This window comes from Accipiter gentilis, chromosome Z (genome assembly GCF_929443795.1).
Source record: "Accipiter gentilis chromosome Z, bAccGen1.1, whole genome shotgun sequence".
Lineage (NCBI taxonomy): Eukaryota > Metazoa > Chordata > Aves > Accipitriformes > Accipitridae > Astur > Astur gentilis.
This window is the reverse complement of record NC_064919.1, coordinates 9,008,487-9,032,437: the sequence shown is the minus strand read 5'-3', so window position 1 is coordinate 9,032,437 and position 23,951 is coordinate 9,008,487. Positions and strand designations below refer to the sequence as shown.

General features: G+C 38.8%; 1 protein-coding gene across 7 annotated transcripts; it reads right to left on the bottom strand.

Annotated features, from left to right (window-relative positions):
* Positions 1-6,111: 6,111 nt before the first annotated feature.
* Positions 6,112-23,920, bottom strand: RAD17 (RAD17 checkpoint clamp loader component). 7 transcript variants are annotated; one of them, XM_049795187.1, is made up of 17 exons: positions 23,659-23,920; positions 22,064-22,341; positions 21,461-21,587; positions 20,865-20,948; positions 19,989-20,145; positions 19,370-19,506; positions 18,156-18,208; positions 17,937-18,062; positions 17,782-17,851; positions 17,024-17,126; positions 14,665-14,859; positions 13,379-13,464; positions 12,670-12,816; positions 12,079-12,225; positions 11,210-11,330; positions 9,725-9,782; positions 6,112-7,383 (listed from the first exon to the last, which is right to left on the bottom strand). In XM_049795187.1, exons 1-17 carry the CDS (start codon positions 23,689-23,691, stop codon positions 7,116-7,118), a joined length of 2,190 nt encoding a protein of 729 aa, XP_049651144.1. In that variant the 5' UTR covers positions 23,692-23,920; the 3' UTR covers positions 6,112-7,115. The 7 variants fall into 7 exon arrangements, with proteins under 7 accessions (XP_049651144.1, XP_049651138.1, XP_049651139.1 ...); XM_049795181.1 differs by lacking the exon at positions 21,461-21,587 and having other exon boundaries at positions 22,066-22,341; positions 23,659-23,919; XM_049795183.1 differs by lacking the exon at positions 21,461-21,587 and having other exon boundaries at positions 7,253-7,383; positions 9,725-9,847; positions 22,066-22,341.
* Between the last annotated feature and the right edge of the window lie 31 nt (positions 23,921-23,951).

Here is a 23,951-nt window from a genome sequence, read left to right as displayed (position 1 = left end):
AGTACAGCTGCCTCTCCTCTGGGTGTGTTTGCCTACCTGTAGCCAGTGGTGTCCAAAGTGGGGTGCAGGAAGAAGATATTAGAACTTCGGTAGTTCATGGATATCATTTATAAGTAAATACATATCCTGGGGGGAGTGCTCAGAAATTTCTTGCTGATGGGTTGAATGATCAAAAATGTTTGGAGGCTACTGCTATGGTCATCACTCTAGGAGCATCTTTGCTTACAGTCCTTCATGGAAGTACCCTCTGGGTATTGAAACTCAGGAAAAATGAGCTAACCGACTTCTGATTCCTAATGGTGATTCCAGTTAAGCAAGTATGTGGGTTTTTCAAGGATCGTTTCCCTTTACCCCTTTTATTCTTCATGTCATTTATGCTGTGATCAAAGTAAGCACATACTGGATATGAAATATGCCCAGATTATATCTGCATTCAGGAGCATTTCTCCCCCAGCTTGCCTGCATTTGAGGATGAGCTTATTAGGGTTTTCTCTTTCCCTGGTCAGTAAGGTTTCTTGCACAATCCCACACTGGCATCTGAACTAAGCCTTCCATCTAATTGTTAGTATTATTGATAAACAATTAATAATAAAAAATAAGTGATCCTATCTCATACATTTTCTTTGATGTGTGAGATCTTTCTGTGGGTTTAAAGGCAAACTCCAGCTTTGCCCATAATACTACTGCAGTCAGTTACTCCTTGGTCAACGTAAAGCTGATTGTAATAGCAAATACGACTGGGTATAAAAGTGTATCAGTAGCAGAGAGGAAAGGAGAAGGCAGGAGAAGTGAATCTGCCACAGATATTTGCACTTACTGGCCTGTGAGACAAGTTTTAATTTCAGGACTGTTTTATGCACAATTAATAAATGCCATCCTGCTGTCACAGATTTTTTCCTTTGTTGAATCAAAAGAAGACATAACACATTAGAAAAGCCCAGGAGTTTAGTGCTTCCACAAGTCCTGATCCGGTTTAGGTGATATTATTGCATTTGACTACCGTTTCTCTTTCAGCTCTCAGTTTTCACAGGTATGTAATTTTGTGAAGAACACTAACCCTTCCCTGCCCCAGGAGGAGCCAGCTGTCTCAGCAGGAGCTGGGCTACGCAGCTGGAAGCCCGACTCCCAACCCAGCGCCCGCGCTGGCAGAAACCACTCTCTGAAGGTTAACCTGAAATGTAGGCAAACAGCCGTCTCAAAACCCCAGGCCATTTGAAAGTGCCCCAAACTGCCGCGGGCACCGTGCCCCCAGCCAGAGGACGAGCACAGGCTGTGCTCCAGGGACGCAGCCGTGTCCCCGGCTCCCCGGGGCGGCCACGTGCTCCACAGCTCCCAGGGGATGGAGGAGACCTCGGGGGATGGAGACAGATGTCCAGAAACGCTGGACTCCCCATCACGTCCAGGACACCGCCAGCTGTGGGGCACGCTGCAGCAATGCACATATATTGAATTTGTTGCCATGCTGGCGTGTAAAGTCCCATGTATCAGCCTGGCATCCGCAGCCTTTGTACATGTGCATTTACTTGGAAACCGCTATTTGTTTTATTTACTTCCCTCTTGCACAGACAGTGATTTGTTTAGTATACCCTGTTGAATTAATCACAGTTTAGACTTCTCTGCTGGAATACAAGTGTGCCCATTTATATTCCATGAAAAGAAAAGAACGCTGTATTTTCTTTCCAATGCATTAACAAATAGATGATTGTGGGAAGAAACAAATTTCTACCTAGAAATGGGAAAGCATATACTTTGCTGCTTTCCCTGTTTGCTGAAGGAAATCCTTTCATTGTTGGTGAAAAGGGGACGGTGGTCTTCTGCTGCCTTTAAATATATGATTGATTTCATTCAAGTCATTAGACTATGTGATTTTTATGTTTGAGATCACTTGGTCGTTCCGGTGTGGAATTCATATCAGAGAGTGAAATCATAACATTAAAGGGGCTTGTTGAATTTGTTTAAAAGCACTCGTCATTAGTCCCATCTTTGTTGGTTTGTTATTGATGTCAAGAATGAGTAGAAATAGACCCACAGTGAAAGCTGGAACTTTCCTCCTAAAACATCACAGCTCAGCATTTAGCTGCAAATGTTTACGCACATTAGTGTATGCACATTTACCACTGTTCTGTTGCTACTTTCCTTCAGGAAAGAAAGTCATATCAGGAGCAGAAGAAATACCTGACCTTTCCTGTAAGATCTACCTGGAGCTGCACCTCCTTAGGAGTGGATATGTGAAAAATATTTACTTATGCTTTGTGAACAGAGATTAATGAGTCATGAAGAGAACAAAGCCCTAATCCTGCTGTGTGAAATATGCAAAACTGTTGAAGCAGCTTTTTAATGAATATGACACTCTTCAACTGCCATGTTTATCAGCTCTTGACTCCAAAGAAACCTCAGCCATTTATAACAAACCCAGTTCTGCTCATATTTGCTGTAGTGGGAGTTGTTCATTTCAGGGACAATGGGAATGGGTTCAGTCTAAAGAAATCTATGCCCAGGGGATGAATGAAAGCAAAACAGAGCTGCACTGAGAACTTGCCGTGATTCCAAATGTTCTGACAGGTGCTGCACTGATAGGCAGAGAAAAGCTGATGGGAATGTAGATAAATAAATAAGCATACATAAAAATATATACAAAGAAATAAATGTATGTAATCACATAAAATGCCAGTTCATTACCTCTGGTATATTTGCTTACCTAAGGTCCTCCACAGCAACCACTGTACATAATATTATGTACAGCTGGCATGGAAGTTGTCCTCTAATAGCGGATGAGGATTTTTCCTGAGTTGTACGTATGTTTGTGCCAGTTGCTCTAACTATAGTAGTGGACTGTATCTAGTTGTGTCTTCAAGCTCAGTGACTGTATCTCACTGATTGTAAAAGGGGACAGAAAGTACCTGATCTTGCCACTGGCATTTGGATGCAGCCAACATACACACAATAACACAAAGTCCATAGCAAAATGTTGAGGGCTAATGGCCTGTAACTCTGCGCCAAGGCTGCGAAGTTTGGTGCATGCTCCCAGGTAGGTGCTGGGGTAGCTGCTGCCAGGACACAGAGGTCAAAGCTGCGTCCTAGATCTCATCCTGTCAGATGCTCTGCTCACCTATATTCACAGTTAGTGCTTGCTCCATATGCAAAAGAGGGAAAGAGGCTAAAACATCAACAAAAAACCCAAGCAGAGTGATTTGCCTAACTGGAGTGATTTTAATATCAATATCCCCAAAGGAGATAGTAGAAGACAGAACAGAATCAATTCTCCCTATCTGGTAACCTCTCACTACAATGCTTGAAAACTTTGCCAAAATACTAAGAAATTCTGCGTTTGTTTTTAGCCATTTTTCTAGTATCCTGATACTGCCCGTGGTTTCAGAAGCTCTTTTTCTAATACATTGGCAAGGAGTTCCCTTGTACATTTGCCTATGAAGGGAGATATGTTCATGCATGTTTATATCCAAGACCTCTTCAGTGTAAAAACGTGTTGGATCCAACTCCACTGCATTCCAGTAAGAGAACTACTGCCCTATGAGATGCGATCATGCAACCTATACCAGGCTGCGTTTACACAAAACATACCATACAGTACTTCTGCAGCCAAAGGAGTGCGTCTCACCAGGCTGGCTCACCTCTGGCATCCATTTGAAACTGGGACTGCAGAAAGGTGAAGATGTCAGGCAACTGGTGTTAGTAACAGGTTTTGTTGGCAGGGGGCTGGTGGGGAGAAGAGAACTACTGATGGTAAACTGGATCAAGATCAAGAAGTCATTCCTCTTGAATGCCCCATGCACCTCTGGCAGCAAACAGTGGCATTTGCTGACCAGAAAGGGCTTTCCTGTTCAGGCCCACAGTTTGCAGAATTCTTCAACTCATCTCTCGAGAACTTTGCTGTTAGACAAGGTGTAAAATGTTCTTCTAAATAACTGTTCCTCAGAGGAGGGGGAAGCCTGAGAAGGCCACGACAACCAAAGGTCTTAGTAGCTGGTACAGTGTGTTTTGGATTTAGTGTGAGAATAATGTTGATAAACCACTGAAGTTTTCATTGTTGCTAAGGAGCGCTTACCCTAAGTTAAGGATTTTTCAGTTTCCCGTGCTCTGTCAGCACGCAGGTGCACAAGGAGCTGGGAGGGAACACAGCCAGGACGGCTGACCCGAACTAGCCAAAGGGATATTCCATACCACGGAACGTCATCCTCAGTACATAAACTGGGGGCAGTTGGCTGGGAGGGGCGGATCGCTGGGAGGGCATCGGTCAGCGGGTGGTGGGCAATTGCCTTGTGCATCACTTGTCTTGGGTTTTATTTTTCTCTTTTTGTTATCTCCATCATTATCATCATCATATTTTATTTCAATTATTAAATTGTTCTTGTCTCAACCCACAAGTTTTACTTTTTTTTTTTTGCAATTCTCCTCCTGTGAGACTGATTTCATCTCAAGCCATTTGTCTCAAAGATTGTTCACTGTGAGAGACTGAACTGTGAACTATTTATCTCAAGCCATTTGTCTCTGGGATGGCTTGTTTAAGCAGAAAGCTCCTCTGGCGGTAAGGGCGATTACCAGGCCATTGAGGCATCCAGTGAGGAGAGGGCCTGGAGCCACCCAAAGCATGCAGGAATAGGAGACCACCGTTGTCATGGAAATTGTAGTCCCGAGATAACATACTGGTTTGTTGATCACACGAAGGTCCCATGATAGATACTTTTGATAATAAAAGGTGTTTTAGGTATACAGCATTTGACCTCCTTTGCGTCCTACTCTCACTCTTGGGATCATATCAGAATCTTCCCTGACATTGGATCAGGACACCTCCCCATCCCACCAGGGGCAGAGGGGCAGTGAGTGAGTGGCTGCATGGTGCTTAGTTGCTGGCTGGGGTTAAACCACGACACCAGCTGGGCAAGGGCCAATTTTGGCATAGGCAGTAGGTAGGTGCATCAAGCACTGTGCTTACTTTGTCTGCCTCACACCTTAGTGATATATCATCTGCACCGAACACACTCAGAATTACAACTGCACTTAGAGAGGGTGCGTTGGACGGGTTCAAGCATGAGCCATGGGGCTTTCCCAAAGGCTGGCAGAGCTACTGAAATTCTTCAACCACACCAGAAAAATACAGGTATCTTTCCTTCTTGGGATGATCCTACATCACTCTCATTTAAGAGCAGTTCTCCTTTCCCCTGCCTTGTAATTAGGATAACATTGCCGAAAGAGCCAACATAGACTCCACCTCTCCCTAGAGACAGGTAGGAGGATGGGCTGTAGCACTGACACTCATTCTTGTGCCTGGTTGCAGCTACACAAGCTTCACAGGTGTCAGCACTTCCCTTTAGCTTACCTGGGGATTGATTTAATGTTAATTTGCGATTGGCTTTAACAAGGCGCTCACTAACACTTCAATAATTTGGGGCTTTCATCCTGCTCACGCACTTGCACCACTCTAAGTCAGAGGCAAGAGCATAGAGATTTGAGCACAGGAGATTATTAAAGAGAATGACACATTTTGGTTTTGGTGGTGTTTTCATGTGAACGAGGTTTTACACAAATTATTACAAATGCTGTAGCTGATAGTGGTTAAGTCTCTACTATTACAATTTATAATTGACCAGGTAAGTACTGAATAGTGTCCTAGTAAGGGCAAGGCCAACAGTAATACAAAGTAGTTGATGTCAAAGTAACTGTTATTACTACTATTAGCAGATGCTGCTGCAAGGAAAGCTGAAAAGATACAAAGCAGCAGCTTGGAGTTTTGCTTGCAAAGTACAAATCAGTATTTCATGCCATATTGTCATTTGCAGGAGAAGCCGCCCCCTCCCCCCCCCGGGACCACAGGAGGGGTCAGACAGCACTTCAGTGACACAAAACTGCAGGAAGCCCAAGAGAAGTGAGCTACCACCTAAGCTGAGCAGGGGTCACCCCCTCCAAAGCACCCTGGAGAAGAGAAAAGGTGTTAAGGGGCATCAACAGCCAAAAACATCTTCACTTTGCTGTCATGAGCTGTAACAGAATTTAAGAATTCAGGGATAAATTTCCCTCTTCGACATTAAACAATAGCTATAGATGGAAAGACTACACCTGTCCCTTGAGAGCAGACAAATCTGGACAACAGCAGCATTACTTCCAAGGCTATGGTGGGCAAAGATGTATTTCCTTCTACTAGACTTTGTATGTAAGCAATACAGAAATGCAAACATGCATTACACAGTCAAAGGTTTTTCTGATTTTTTTTCTTATTCCTGTTGTATCATTAACAACAGCACCATGTTAGATTGATTTGCATGGACCAGTCCTAGTTACACAGAAACACTGACATATTAAACAGTCTATTCAGACAACCAGAACACACTTCTCGCATGTCAGTTACCAAACACAGGATTATTCTTTCCGCCAGCTCAACTGCAATTTAAGGAGAAAAACTGCAAGCTACACCATTAACTTCCCACAGAATACAAAGAACAAGAAGGACTTATGCTTGTTATATTTTCTCCTCCATAAGATATGTAAGAATCTTTCAAATAGGAATCCAAAATAATCTGTTGTACAACATATGTTCAACTTGACATATATCTGTGGCAAAGTACAAAACAGTATTAATACAGTAGGAGTTTTATTTACACCATCAGTATAGGATATCAAACTTTTCACATGTGCAGTTCAGTCTCCTTTCAGATGAGCCAAGCTTCCAAACAGCAATTTTTTTGAAGATACAAATTTTAATAAAACCTTCAAATGCTGATAACCTATCAACAATGTACTCAGGAAACACACTGTACAACTGCAAAGTAAACTGAAAGTGTAAAAAACAGTAATAACTTAAGAGTGACACTGCTTATCTACAGTCTCTTTCAAACTAATTGTCATTTATTATTCTCTTTTTATGAATATAGACTATTTCATGGCTCAGGAGAGGCAAGCAATAGCTTGTAATTTAGTATTCAGCTCAGGTCTGATCCTGCAAAGTTAAGAGGAAGCCGAAGACAGTTGTCTCGGTGCTGACTCAGCATGATTAGACTAAGTAGCTAAAGCAGTACTTTTGTGCAGACCATACTCTCTTTAGCAAAGGCTTTTGTGGCACATTAATCTATTCAGCCAAGTCAGTGGTTGATACTGTGTTGTACTCAGTCACTATCGTATTCCTCTATTTTTAATTCGTCTTCCTCCATGATTGCTTGACCTGCAACAGGCTGAGGCTGACTGCAGGGCAGTTCACTTCCACTGCACTGGCTAGAAGAAAGAGGGAATCCATCCAATTCATTCTCATTCATTCTGTTTTTCTCCATCTCTGCAGCTGTCTCCATACCATGCACATCAGCACAGTCCCCCTCAGAGCCAACAAGCAAGTCTGGCATCCCAGGATCTTTATCAGTAAGTGTTTCAAGCTTCAACCTGTAAAGTTATCATTGCAACAGTAAGTTACCATGAAAAAACGTCTGCTCTCTCACTCAGAAGCTGCAATAGAAAAGACTGCCCGTGTAGCACACAGGTCACCCTTATTCACTGGTGCTTAACAGCTTTCACATTCTCTGGCATTAATACCCTCCATCAATCATGGTTAATTCAAGCTGTACACATCTTCCAGGTGTAGATAGATACTTGTGCCCAGAACTCAACAGCTTACATGACAGCCTACAGAAGACAGAGGAGATCCTTTTGGGGAAAGGACTGCCCTATGTAGCCTCAAACCACAGCAACAGCAAAATACCATACCATGTTTGGGCTCCATCACTCCCCAGTACCCACTGTTGCCTGAAGCTTCTTCCTTACAGTGACAGTGGTTTTGCTGAGCCTTCCTCATGTACATGAACTGCTAACAATTAAGTCACAATTGTCAGTTAAGACAACAGCCCATGATACATCAGACCCCTTCCAAACAAAACCAAAATCCTTTAGGATGGGAAGCAATTTGATTTGAAAAAGGTGAATTAAAAAAAAAAAAAAAAAAAGGAGTGGAAAGGAAATCCTTTTATGTTTTATAACCTCTTTTACTATTTAGATTTCTCAATCTTTCTAGCCTCTCTGTATCAGTATGTTACCAATGTTGCTTTATTATTTTTCCCACTTCGCATGGGAATAATAAAAACTTACAGTTATTAACAAAAAACTCATCCTGACACCACTTCCAGCGGATCAAATACCACACACTCTCCTCAATGCCAGTTTTCTTACTACAGCACCATTCCCGTTCCATTAATAAATATAATGGAAAATAAACAAAATAAGAGTATTTCCATCGAAATAGCCGCACATAAGTTATTTTACAGACTGCTTAATAACACAAAATAAATTATTTTCATTTAGGGTTCCTGAAGGAAGCAAATACTTACTAAAATACCTGCATTTCTCTATACTTGCTTTCCAAAGTAGTGAACAAATGAAAAAAAGATTACTGTGCTTTCAGAAGAAAGTTACCCCTCAGATAAAACTCAGTGACACACACCCAACTTATTAACACAGATAAAAAACATTTATCAATATTTAAAGGTATACTGCAGAAAAAATGAATGGCATAAGGAAGTCTACAATTAATTTGTAAAGTTACAAACACTTTGGCTTAGATGAGGTAGATTGCAAAGAAACACACTCGTTAGGGACACTTTAACTTTCTTCCTGACTAGCACCAAAATGGCTTTTAATACAACTGTTGGGGAACAGGGTGGTTCTTGGGTAATACAGCCCTTACTTTACAGGCCAGTATTTCATAGTTAAAATCAGACAGCAATACCACAGTGATAAATATGAGATGCTTTGTCACATGTCCTAAGAAACTTACTCTCTTGGTTAAGAGATGAAAGTTAGTCTTATCGCAGCTATCTGTAATCTCAATCCTTTATTCGAAACAGACCATCATAATTAAAACTTTTAAATTTTCAGAGATATCAAAGTTATAGAAATGTAACTGAGGCTCTACTAGTATAAGTGATGCCTATGATGCAGAGGGCTCACTAGTCACAATATAACATGTCATGACATGTCACCCCATGAGTGCTACACAATCCATAAGTAGAGCACTACAATCTTTCAGTTGAAATAAAAAGTATTTTTTCAGTATTTAACATCCAAGGCAGAGGAACTTCAGTAGCTATGTTTAGAAAGCATTTTTTAAATAAAACCAAAGGTTTACTCTAAGTAGTCCAATAGGTAAAAATTCCACAAAATAAAAACCAGTGCTGCTATCTAATTTCAGAGGAAGCACTTATTAAAATATTTTGTAGTTCCATAGATATAGAACTGCTTCAAAAGAAACTAATTCCCCATTATTCTTTCTTACACCTCTAACATGCACATGAACACAGAATGTTCTATCAAACTTCCAGATTAATGATTTATGCCATGATAAACATCAGCAAAGTGCACTATACTTTTTGCATCAGTTCAGCTTCATTCTCACATACATGTTTTTGATTGTAAAAAAAATATTTTATTCAGATCACGCAATGAAGAAACATAGGTACATCTAGGACAGAGCTAATATTTGATACACTGGAAAAGAAAGCTAAACAAGGATTGAAAGCAAGACTAATAAAAAAGTTGCTACTCACATTGTAATGATAAATAGTTTTGAACTGAAGAAGTTTTAACAGGTAAAATATAAAATTATCATGCTGCAAGTGAGGGAAAATGTCACAGATGTACACTGAAGAAGTGTCTCTATGAAAGGGTCCTTTTCCTCAATATATTAAGAAAGAAAGTCTTACTTTCTTTAAGAAAAGACAGAAGTCAAGATTACCTCTCAAAATGTCTTTTCAGCGGTAGCCTCCCAACGTCTTGGATAAAAGCAATCTGAGCTGAGAACAAAGAATCACCAGTATCACATTGGGTAGATGATAACACACACACACAATTAAACATACTGAAAAAATAAATAATTCATAGGCTTAGTCAAGCATTCCTATAGATATCTGCAATATTTTGGATACCAAAACACTGCATGTGTAAGAATTTATTTTTTTCCCAAACCTTTTACCACATTACCGTAACATATTTACAGATTACCTACTCATAAAAGAAAATCCCTGACATTCAACCGTGTGTTTATGATGCAGAGTTATTATTCCATAGCCTACAAAATGAATTCATCCTGATGTTAAGGCCTTAGTGAAGTAATTAATAGCATAAATGACCCAGCTGTCTAAACAGTAATTTTTGGATTACGTACCATACAAAGTAAATTTTTCCGCATGAACTGTCTGCTATGGGATTACCTCAGGTTACACATTTTTTTTAATGGACTGCGAACTTGGATTTTCTTTACTTCATCTGGGAAAGGCTTTTTAAAGCCTTTTAAGTCTGTTGATGTTACTGGAAAGGGATCAGTAAGCAATGAATAAAGATCTAGTTAATATTGCCTACTAGGTTTACAAAAGTCTTCTCACCAAATCCTCTAGTAGAATTAAAAGAAGCCCTAAGCCTAAGAGAACAATTTAATTAGTAAAGTCTGATAAATAATTAATGAATAGGAAGTGGGGAAAGGGGTATGAGGTAATAGTTAACTCTTGTAATGGGAAAAAAGTTGCCAATGCAGTTCTGCAGCGATCTGTGCTAGGACCCAGGCTATCCAGTACATTCTTAAATGTAACCCTGTGAAAAAAAGGGGATGAAGAGCAAGATGAGCAAGTTTGCCAATACCACCCAGTTAGACATGCTAGTAAGGATGTGGGCATACAGGAAAACTGTGCAAGGATCTTAAGAGACTGACTGAGAAGTTCATGATGAAGTTCAACATGATGAAGTTCAAAAGTACACAAATACCAGAAATCCATGCCATAATTAAAAAAAAAATTATTTCAAATACTCCAACATGAGGAGCCCATCTTACACGTTTATAAAACATCGTATACACCTCACTTCTGACAAGAGAGATACTTCACAGCATCATAGAATGGTTTGGGTTGGAAGGGACCTTAAAGATCATCTAAGTTCCAACCTTACTGGAAATATTTTAATATTTAATTTATTATACATCTAACTTATTTTGATTCTTTCAGTTATAGAAGTTTTAAAAATGTTCTTGATGTTTGAAACCTAACAGGACATCTTTAATTTTGGCTATATTACTAGAAACATTTTTGGATATCAGCTATATGCACTTACCATAAGTATTTTTTTTACTGAAGCAAAAGCACAGTTAGTATTGACATTTTGGATTACAAAATTTTTCAGTATGCTTTAATTACAAAAAAGAGTCCAAGATCAAAACTTACACCCATCTTACCTTGATTTCTCATGGGGTTTGCTAACTTAGCAAGATAAGGCAATAGCTCTGTCTGAAGACACTCAGGTGGTAAACAGAAGCTTGAAAAGAGAGATTTTGCAGCAAGGCAATTTTCTTGGTACTGTAAGAGTTGCGGGAAAAGAAACACAAGCAAAAAACCTAGTAAATCATTATTAATGTAGATATTCTGTACGGTAAAAGACACTTTCTTCCTGCCTGCTGGACAACTACAAACAAGCTACTGAAAAATGAGACCAGAAAAAAAGATAAGCAGTTAGAGTCAATGTATAGAGATCATAAAAATGGTAAATTCCTTCATTTTTGCCTTTTGCTGGACATTGAATTTTACAGAAAATATTTATCCGTAGATTATAGAATTCCCCACCCATCCAGGACAATATTTTTTGCCAGATACAGCAACAGAAGTATTAGTTCAAATGAAAAAAATTGTCAAGAGCTTTGGTATCTCACGTACAAGATATTTCTGATAAACACATGTAACAGCAGTAATTTGTTAAACTTACACAACAGTTTAATGTGATTTAAGCTGCACAAAAACTTAAAACTTACTTTCAGGAATACCTTATAGTATTTCAACACTAATTGTGTCTCCATTAACTTAGGATTAAGACCCTCCCAGCAGCATGCCAACTTGGACACACGAATCAGACTTTGTCACAGGCCTCCAATTTATTTTTCCATTAAAGAATAATACAAATGTAAGTCTTCAAGCAACTACTTTTTAGAAGTAGCTTGTATCAAAATAGGATATTTGACAAGTTTAGCACTGTGAGCAAATCTCATCTATACTACTCAATTGTCACACTTTACAAAAAAAACCAAAAGATCCAAAACCACCAAGCATTTACCTTTTTATTGATAAAGAACCACTGGGGTTTATGTAAAGGCCGGAACCTCATCCCTCCTTGGTGGTGGGCAAAGGCTCTGGACGTATTTGAATGTATCACCCCCCGGGTAGCCACAGATGCACTGTATTCTTCCATCACAAGCCGTGACTAAGAAAGAAATCAGGCATTATGTGAACTCAAAGTTTCTGTACAGTGTGTTTTATTTGAGCCAAAACACACTCTATATTGCAGAGATACGACATGCTCAGAATATGTTTAGATTACTGTGAAACTTTTACTCAAAGCAGCTGAATGAAAAAGCTAGCCCAGTTACTTCAGGGAAAAGGCATACAGATTCCAAAACATTTTTAGCATAAATATGTTCCACCTAAAAACACTTTGTAGAGTATTTCACAAACACTATAATAAAATACTGACAGAAGTTGGACAAAAAATTGGACCTGCATCTCTTCTATAGTTGACATACTTTAGCATTAATAATTCACTGTCACCTACACTTTAAGTCTAAAGTAAACATTCATAAACAAAGTCTAGAAGTTCTATGTCAGAGTAACAAAAAAAAGTATGCGTGTATAAAAAGATGACACTTACACTCCAATTACTACAAAGGACATCAGCAGTGCTGAAATATTCACTGGCTCTCACTACTTCATCTATACCAGAAAAAAAGTCTACATAGTTCTGGTGAAGGTATAAATTAAACATGCTTCCAGACATATGCGATTTTTCCACAACATCCTATTAGGAAAAAGAAAGTTCAAGTTTTACACAGTGTATAAGGAAAAGCATCCTATAAAAGTTATGATACGTCTAGATGGAGCTGGCACGCGAAGTGATGCTTATAGACAAAAGGGAGGTTAGTGTGCTCCCAGAGAAGGCTAACTGGGGATGGAGGGGCAGAAGCTATTGCTGTCTTCAACTCTCTCAATGGGTGGTAACAGAAAGGTGAACTCTGACTCCTCTTGGCAATGCACAACGAAAGGATGAGAGGTAACTATCACAGGCTGCAGCGAGGCAAAGTCCACCTTCCACCACAAGTCCGTCAGTGAGGTGAGAGAATCTCTGTCCTTGGAGATACTAAAAACTTGACAGATCAAGAGCCTGGGAACCTAATCTACCTTTGCAGCTAGCCTCCAGAGGTCCCTTCCAGATTAATTATTCCATAACTTAAGATAGACTGAATACACATATATTAAGATCAGTGACAAAACCACTGTACTTGAGAATTTGCATCAATCATTTAAAGTTTGTTTTGTTTTTTTCAAACCAAACTGGAATCAAGTAGTTGTTGCAAAGGTACCTCAGGCTGAATAAGCAAGGTGTCTCGATGGTGTTCTGATAAGTGAGCAGGCAGCTGAGGAAATTCTGATTCTGACACTGGTTCTCCTACAAAGGATTTTACAATATTTAGTCTTCTAACATCAGAAATGTTGTTACATTTCTGCACATAATCAAAAAAGCCAGAAGAAAGACACACATTTCAGATTAAATATTCAAAATTAGAATAAAATTTAGATAGGAGCAAGAAGAGATGTGTAACCACATGAATAGTAGTTTTTGCATACATTGAGAATCATTTTTAGCAACTGTCAACTCTACCAGCAATTAGATTACACCATTTTCTGTTCCCAGAAAGCTCTTGATGCAGGCATACGTATTTATTTATATAGTCAATATTTCATCATCATCAACGTAATTAGTTACATTACACTTCATGTAACAAATTTCATCTAGTCATTTTCATATTCCCTCATCTCACTCCTCCTCAGTTGATTTTGGAACTGATATTGTGCATTAGTACTGAAATGTGGACAGCCAATGGCACTATGGATCCTGATTTAGCTGAGTGCAGATAGTACTAGTTTATTAAGTAACAAACGTTTATGAATTATAATCTTGAAGCGTTAAAAAAACAGTACTGTAACCGCACACAGGGAGGAGATATGTTCTGTAAATTCACAGAACCTGAGTGTTTAAAAAGTAGAACTTTCAGTAGTAGTAAGGTGGAGAGTATTTTGGAGAGGTGGGAAGGGAAACAGGGTATGACAGAGAAGTGGAAGAGGTTTTCAGGCCAGAAAGGAGAGAGCACACGTCTGTTAAAAGGAAACAAAGAGTTGAGATAAAAAGTAGGGAGGAAAAGGCAGCAGATACACAAATAAGAGAGGCGGTAGCTATGAGCCTGCAGGGCTGTTCTGTGACTTTTAGAAATACAGACAAGTACAGAACATAACTGTACAGAATAACAATGCATAATTCTGCACAAAAGCAAAACTTGCTTTTGTACAAAGCAACAAATGTGCTGGCTATCTAGCTAGCTTTGTATGCATGACAGCACGTGGACCTAATGCAACTAGAGTTATGTAATTTTATTACATACATGTGGTACATCTCAGTGAAGTGTTTACCTAATAGATACAGACAGCTGCAATCTCAGTTACCACAAACTTTTATCCCTGTTTTTATACTGTTATTCATGACCAAACATGCAAATTAGAGGTCACCCTAAGCCTTACTTTAGCAATACTAGCTATTAGCAGCTGACATGCTTTGCCCATTGAAGGGAAGAGTAAGTCAAAGGTTTCTTACTTTTGCAGTAAATTATTTTCCCCAGAGCATGAAAAAGAAATATGGAAGCATCTTTGCCACCAATAGCTTGTATCTCCTGGTCTTCTGAAGTATCGGATTTACTTTTCTTTCTTATTTTAGATACTGCTGCTACTTCACATTTTAGTGCAGAGCTCCTTTTCTTCCTTGACCAAAACTCTTTCTCCAACGAGCAGTCTATCAATAAAATCAAAAACACAATCAGGATAAAGTAGATGAATCAAAAAAAGTTTTCTATTATATTGCTACTGTATATTGCTACTACTAAATGTTCTAAACAAACACAACAAAAAAATTAACAGAAAAGGTTATATAAATAGGGGCAGTAGGAGAAAACTAATTTATTAGGAAGACAACCCAGTCACCTGAACTAGTATGCTTCATTCCACTTCTGTCCCTTAAGCCACAGCTACGGTGCCAAGTATTTTTTTGTTCTGATGCATCCCCAAGATGCCTTTCTTAAAAATTTCTTCTTTATAAAGTACAAGTGCAAATACATGTAAATTATATTTCAGTTACATCCTGTTCACTTATCAATTTATCTTCTGTTTGCATTATCTGTGTAATACCCTCAATGACACATAAGGCACCAAAGGAAACCTTTCATTTAGGTGATTCTTCCAATAGCCTACTAATTTCCACAATGTTTTGAGCTCCAAGGAATAAAACCCTTCTTCTAATCTAATTTAAAACTCAAAAATTTACACTCAGTTTGATTTAGTGGCAGATGAATGTTCCTTACTGAGCTAAGAGAAGTTATACTTTAAGTTTTTATCTTTCTTTTCTCTCACAGTTACCATGGATCCATTTTACCCATTAACTGAAACACCTGAACAATGAAAAAATTCCTATTCAACATAAAAGCAGCTCTTCTCAATCTGTTAGAGAAAATTCAAGAAGAGAATGTCCAGTGTCACAGGACTTAAATACATGATTCTGAGGCGTCATGTACAGAAGCTGTCAAGCCATATGCCTTTATTTTCTCCCAAGTTCTCTATAACTCTCATGTTTTTACATTCCAAAGTAATTTATTAAAAATTACACAAACTGGTCATTTTAAGACTATTTAGATTTTCTAGAGTATGTAAAAGCTACTTAGCATCCAGCAGCAAGCTACTGCAAATTTTTCTCAGGTATCACCAACCTACTATTTATTAACTTAATGGTATTATCATCAAAATGGTTTTACTGAGAGGAATTTTGTATTTTTCTGATTAACATAGAACAATACAAACTTAGTATACTCAAAGAGAACATCAGAAGAATTTAGTTTCCACAATTTCAAGTTAAACCCAGAAACTTTACTCCCTCATGTAATTTAGCAAACACAGCTAGTTTAATTTCAATATACTTCAAAATTCAAACTACAACACTCCCTCCTACAACAAGGATTTGAAAATACATTTAATCCTGTATTCCATGAGCACAGCTCCTATTTGCAAGGTGGATGGGAAAGAAAATGAGCAAAAGCAACAAGATCATGCCACCTTTACCACACAGCAGAAGACAACTATCGCACTCACTTCCTCATTTCTAGGTTTAATACGAATTCTGGCACCATCTAGCGGTTCTTAGGATGAACTACATATGCCAGAGTACTGCTTTTAAAAATCGTGGATTATGTAACTCGCATACAGTGTCTTCTTAGTAATTGACTTCCAATGCTTATAAAAGACATGACAGATAAGTCTCCTGTTTTCCTTCGATGCTGGAACGTTTAAAACAATCCCAAACTAAGTCTGAATTGAGTATTGCCCAACCAAGTATTTTGAAGACTACTAAAACGCTGAACTTCAAAGTTGCTCTGTAATATACTCAGTAACTTCATAGCAGGTCATGCCATCTCACAGCTTTTCAATTTACCAACAGCTGTAGGAACTCCAAGGCAAAAATCAATCATTACAGAAATGCTGTACACAAAGGCAATGGGCTATTTCAGAAATACTTTAACGGTAGAGATAAGGACATGGAGAAGTATAAGAACCAAGCAATGAAAACACACCTTTCAAATTAAGGTTGCACCACAAAAGCCTTGAACAGTAAACACACACCAATAGCAAAGGTATCAAGAAGAAAAGAGGGCATTTCATTAAATTACATCAACACATACATAGCAGATGTTACTCAATTTTAATACTGCATATAAAAGTCATGAAATGGAAAGTTTTCAGTTAAAAAAAAAAACAAAACAAAACCCTTTGTGCCTTTTATTCCTCCTCCAGAGCAGCATGTCAAAAACATTTTGCACAGCTCACCTAGCTGTGCTGCAACAGTGAACTGAATAGCTGTACAGCAGAAATAGTGAAAATGTCATTGACTTAACAAAATCATAGGTATTTACCTTTCATAGAAGAAAACTGAAGACTGTTTATTGCACTTCTTATATCACCTGAACAACCTCTGCAAAGCAACTCCAGAGTTCTGTCATAATTCTTTTCTCTATTCTACAATGAAAAGCAACATTCAAAGTAATAAGGAAAACCAACACAGTAGTAAGAAAAAGCAAGAAAAGGAGTTTATTCTGGCTGTGGGGATCCACCTCTGACACACACCATAAACAGACTACATGAGCATCCACCATGTGTTCAAACCATGTAATACTGCTACCTTGAAAACATTTAATTCATTTAAGCACATTGCTGCATTTTATACAGCAATATTAAAAGAGAATAATGCACATAATTCTTTGCAAGGTGTCACTCAATATTAGACTTGGTTGTAATCAAAACAATTCAGGAATAATACAGGATTTAGGTTCGTGACCTTTTCTGGCATTGCTGGATACAATGAAAATTATTTCTACTCCTATTATTTGTTTCATATATATAGTTCCTGTAATAGGCAAAAGAATTTACAGCAGTAACTTTGAAGACTTAGACCAAGGATCAAGTGGATCTAATCTTAAGAACAAGACAACTTTCCAGTTTGTTCCTTGTTTTCTGTTGGGAGGGATTAGTGGGGGTTTTGGGGTGGTGTGGGGCTCTGCTATCAAAGATCAAACAAATACAGTAACAAATATAAGTAACATACTTCAGATACAAAAATCTGAAATCTTTTGGTCCTAGAACTGCACAGAAGTAATCAGTTTTGACAACTTACCATACTAGCTTCTGTTGCAGCTATTCGTTTAAGAACTTTCATCATATTTGTTGGTGCAACAGGCTTGAAACTGTTGAATTTCATTTTAAAAAAATTAATTAGTTTCTTACTTCTCATTTGTTTCAATCAAGTTTTAATGAGAGAAAAGACCTTACTTAATACTGGATATACAGAACTCTTCTAGAATTTCCATTGGGAATAGTAACCTCTGGTTGCTGTCTCCACTGAAGTTATCTGAGATTATAAATATAAGTGGACATCTGCTTGTACGAACAAATCTCCTAAATTGAAAAATAAGCAAGTATAAGAAGAATCAAACTCCAGTTTACTGCAAGTGGCTAAAGCTATTCATTAAAAACTTACTTGCAACTGACCTGAGAATTTCATGTAGACTGCTAGGGTCTCGATAGAATTGGTTTGGTATGTCCTATTCAAAACAAATGAACTGCTGTCAGTACATTCAGATGTAAATATTCTCTCCCACAGACTGATTATTATGGGACACTACTGTGCTACACATTTTTTCTTCCCAGTCAGCTTGCTTGCAACTAAATTTGAATGTAGCTAACACTGAAGATAACCAGAAGGAAAAAAAAAAAAAAAAAAAAAGAAAAAAACCAAAGCATATTTCTTTCTTTCATTATGGAAAACAATTACCTAAAATGAAACATTTTCTTTCTGTCTTTGTTTCCTAAGAAACAGCATTGGGTGATTACATTGCCTGCTAGACAGAGGTTTACTCAGAAGATAAACACTCAAGGCAGCAGCTCCACTGAGGAAGAGGGCAGGATATACTATTTTGAGATATGAGAGGACCTACACAGGAAAGTGACTTTATGAAGAGAAGTCACAGAAAACTATGTTTCCTAAATTCTACAGTATTCTACATTACTCAGCTAGAATTTTTGTCTCATCTATTCCCTTTCTTGAAAGTTTACAGGCAACTTGACTATCATAACTTATCAAATTCTTCTGTCAGAAAAAAACACGAAAAGCTCAGAAAGAAAATGCTATTGAAACACACTCCTGAATAAGTAAAAATAAAGTATTCTCCTGGACCTCCCATCATGGCTTACAAACCCTCAGAGTTCACATGTCTGCCCGTGATACCCCCCCTCCCTTGCACAAGACCAGGGAATGCTAAATTTCCAATGCTTTCTGATTGTATTAATTCTCACATATCTTCTACACTCTCCTGCATCCCTAAGTATCAAGAATAGTTGAGGGGGGAGAGGGGAGGAAGGTGTCCCCCTCTTTCTGTTTACACACATAAATATTTCTAGAAAGCTAATCATACAGAAACATGGGTATGACTTTCCAATGTTTTGATCTACTTTTTGATACTCTATTACTTAATTCTGTACACAAACTAGTCTCCAATTTCTGCTTGACTATTAACTTCTGTTTAACTACAGGTGGAAGTTGGTTCTAGACTGCTGTAGACACTTGAAAAGTAATAAAGAATTCATCTGCAGTAAAGCAGACTAACTTTTGGCAACACCAATCCACCAGCTTAAGCTAGTTAGCATGTCAATATTATAATAAAAGGTATTGTTTTCAAAACAAGATTTCAGGAGTTTTCACTTACTTCAACAAGAATAAGCTTTTTATCATTTTCTGAGGAGTCCCCAAGCATCTGAAGTTTGTTATACTTATTGGCTCTTAATAGAAAATCTTGAAAGAGAGCTGCTTGAGCCTGACTCGGAAACGTATGAAAATTTGAGTCTGAAAAAGAAAACCAATTAAAAATACATATTCTGTATTATACCAAGTAGAATATAAATACCCACAAGAACTAATACCCACCCATGCTATTTTCTGACAGTAGCCATTGAACACCAGCAGCCAAGCCCTTTGGCAAACACATTACAACTATAAGAATTTTTAAACTGTAGAATTCAGTTGAGGACGCAGGCAAAGACAGATTTACCTACTTTTATTTAATTGGCTCAAATGATATCCAGGCTATTACATAGTTCTCTATACTGATTTGAATTGCAAATTATTTTAGAGTAAACACTTTTAAAAAAACCACCTAAATCCCTTTTCAGATAAAAGCAAAAGAAAGATTCTTATTAAACACTAATGATCTGGCTTACATGGACGTGGATGTGACTTCCTATGTGACAGAGACACAAAAGAATAAAAAAATACAGAATACAAAAATTACAAAAGTAATTGGGGAAAAAAAAAATCAGAATACTTACCATGGCCAAACATATTTCTCAAGTCTTCTTTTGTAAAGTCTAAAGATATTGGATTGATCCATTCTTGCACCTGAATGCCAAGATCTTTTGCTAATATTTGTATAGTTGCAGTTTTTCCACAACCAGAAGGACCAGTTAGCAGTAAAACAGAACCACCCTGTCACAGTAAAAATAAAGAAATAAAATAAATAAATCCCTAACATGACAAATAAAGACTGAAAGTTGACTGAAGGTGAATATCGGTTGAATTCCTTCTATAGTTTCTCTGGTAATGATTCTCTTTTCCCAATAAAAACTGAGTTAAATATTTTGTGTTATTAATTTACCTGTTGAGTATTCAGACAGAAAGAGCTAGACCAGAATTCTGAAAGCCTTGTTCTCAGGTTTTTATGTATTTGTTTATCTAACTGCACACCACATAGACTACCAACATAATACATACTGAACTGGAGAACTAGGTCTGAAAAACACTAGACAAGACTGGTAAATGATGCATGTGTATAAGAACACCTCTTATCAATCAAGAGGTTAAAAACAACCTACTACATCAAGTCAGTGCAACTCAAAACTTGCCAAGATACTGAAAATCAATTTGTGGGAGATAAAAATGCAGTTACAAGCACACACTGAAGAGGTATGAACTGACTGGATGCTAGAAAATAGTATTTCTGAGCAAAATCAGAAAGCACCTCTTAGCAGCATAAGCCCTAAACAAACGTACAAGCTCTAATGTACGTTCTTAACAGATTTCTTATAATGCAACAGATACACAATCTCTACCTATAAGTTAAAGCTTTTCTTTGAAATTACAGTAAAACTGAATCCAGCTCGTTTGTACGGTTTTATATCTCTAGCTGCTAATTTTACCAAGATTACCTGTTTTGGCTGCCTCTGAAATATGTGCATTTTTAACCAGGTTTCAACTTCTTCAATTTTCTTCTTTTGCACAGCAAGGTCATTCTAAAACAAGATTAAAATATATGAAATGCACATACACACCTCTCAGTTTCTTAACATTGTAATGATGAGATTCAAGAACAGAATATATGCTGACTAGAATATTAACAGACATGTATATTCCAGTTACATATGTTTACGTTACGTAGAAATAAGTGCAACAGTTAAAGTTAATAATTTCAGCCCGTTTCCTCAAACAACCGATTTTCCATTGCTTACAATTGGGAGATAATTAATTACATATTATTCCTAAAGTAATAGCATTACTTTATGTCAGTACGTTTTATAGCTACTGCTGGAGCTGGTACTTTTTAGGCTCTACTGACTCTACTACTACACAGGATTTTGGAACCTCTGCAAGTCTCACGGAGCTTACTCATCTTCTAGCCTTGCAACTCAATTCATCTCCACAGATGAGCTACTAAATATTTAAATATAAAATACAAATACTACACTAACTTTGTTACATCAACCAGCACTCAAATCTAAGAAACACTTAACACACATACTGATACCTTCGAAACACACTGTGAAAAAGCTGTTCCATGAGCAGAACCAGTGAAGACAGGTTTACTACAGATCTGAGTCCTTTCTCCTTGAAGCCCTAAGGTACCACAGTACCCCACACCCGCAAAGTCATGCCTAAGATGCATCAAGCAAGAGATAGTGCAAACTGCAATTAGTCAAGTACTCTGAACATGCTAACAGACCAGCTAACTGCTATCCAGTAACATGCAAGATAATGTCTTTTATCTTTCCCATAATGAGTGTACTAACTCAGTTCTCTCTTCCTTTCTTTAGCTGTGGATTTTCCTCCTACTTGGAGCTGTCAGATCTGGCTGAAATTCAGTAACAGGTTCAAAAGTTTAGGAGTGGATGGAACAGGAAACAACAGCTCAACAGTAGCTTTATCTCCTCAGGAAGCCTGGGGAAAAATGCATCTCCTACAAACAGCTCATTAAAATCTTAACTAGAAACAGTAAATAAATCAAACCAGTATTTCACTGCCCTAATAAAACAGGATATACTTAGAACCTGACTAATACCGATTATGAACAGAAGCACAACATGTTACACTATAATGTTACTACTACATTAGCACTTAGAATAACTCTCACACCTGAGATTCAGGTTTGTATCTATCTACCCATGGCTCATCTTGAGACTGGCTCCAGTTCAGTTTGTACTTGTTACAAGGCAGATCTACTGAAAACAATGTTGCTCTTTTTCTGGGCTGAACTTTGGGTTTGCTGCTTTCTGGCACAGAAGACGGGTCTTTCTTCTCCTGCTGGTTTCTTCCAGAATCGCCTTCTAGTGTCTTCACAGGAATGGCACTAGAAGAAGTATTTGTGTTTCCAAAGAAGTCATCAAATGAATGTGACAACCAATCTGTTACCTAGTAAAATACAAACATTTTGCTATTAGTGTAGCACTCTCCTCTCCTTAATTGGTACAGTTGTCTCCAGAAAACTGGAGATTTTTAATCAAACGTATATAAGAATACCTTGTAGGTGTAAAGAACTTCATTAGCATTGAAAGGCATCCTACTAGTTAGCAACAATAGGCATTTATGCTTTTTGAATGTGTCAGTTGCATGCTTCTTCAGTATTAAAAAGAAGCTTCACCTTACACACTGTGATAGAGTATTTTGCCGCAAACTGATAAATCACAAGTTGAAAATTCTACAAACACACATTCAAACTAGAAAAGTAAAATTAAAACAGAGACGAATGAAAAAATTGCATAACTTATTTATGCCATTTTTACATTAAGGTCCTGTTCATGTTGTCTCTGTATAGTTTTCAGTATGTGGCTTTTTTTCCCCCCCTAACATTTATAACGCAGCCATTTTTGTTTAAAAGTTAGAAATAGGCAACAGAGGAATACTTAGGCAACGCATTACAATCATGTATTATTATTTGTTTCCTGTGCGAGGAAGCTTGGACTGATCTCGAATCATGCCATCACATGTATCAGAAGTCTGACGGGGCAAGGAACGAAACTGCTAATAGTGTGAATATTTAGCTTTGGATTTGAGAAATACCCTAGCAGGTATTTCTAGCTAGGACAATTATACAAATTTACACGTCAGAGTCGCTTTTCAGCCTACCTATGGTCCCAAAACAGCACCACAGTGGCCACACGCTCTCTGTTGCTAACAACTTCACGATAACCTTTTGGCATGGGAACCATTCTATGAAAACGGGAGTAATAGAACAGACATGTCATCGCCAAAAAGGCCCGTGAATACTCTACAGCTGACGCATCTTATAAATTACTGCAAGAGGCCATTACCAGACAAGAAATCATCTGAGAGCAAGAGGGATTAGCAACGGGGAAGGAGGATTTGCCTCTGCGCGGTTTGCTTTCAACGTTGTTCTGACAAAAGCTATTTTTAGTGGAATTTGCATATTCGCCAGCGGGCCAGATACCACCGTGTGAGGGAGTTTCTTCTTTACACGCTGCCGCAGTAACTAAGAAGATAAACGTCCTACACGGGGCGGGGGGGGCCGCAACCGACGAGGAACTGCCAACACAGAGACTAAGAAGTAATTACGGGCCCTAAGGCCGCCGCCAGCCGCAGCCGCCGGACGCAGCAGAAGCCCTCCTTAGGACAGGCCTTCGGCCGCAGCCCGCCCCGCTGGCGGAGCGGCGCCCGGGACTCCCCGCCCCTACCGCGTCCCTCCGTCCGTGCCCCCCGGCGCGGCCCTACCTCCGCCGCCCTTCCCGAGGAGCTTCCAGACATCCTCAGCCCGGGCGGGGCCCATCCGCCGGGCGGCCCCGCTGCCACCGCCAGGCCTGAGGGGAGGAGAGCCCCGCTCCCGGGGAGGCACCCGGGCGGGCCGAGGCGGCAGCGGGACGCCGTGAGCACAGCCGAGCCCAGAGCAGACCGGCCGGGCCGGGCCAGGCCGAGCCGAGCCCCCTCACACCGGACCGCCGAGCTGCCGAAGGGCCCTTCTCTTCCGGCGGCTTTTAGCTGTCCGCGGCGCTCCCGCCGGCCCAGCA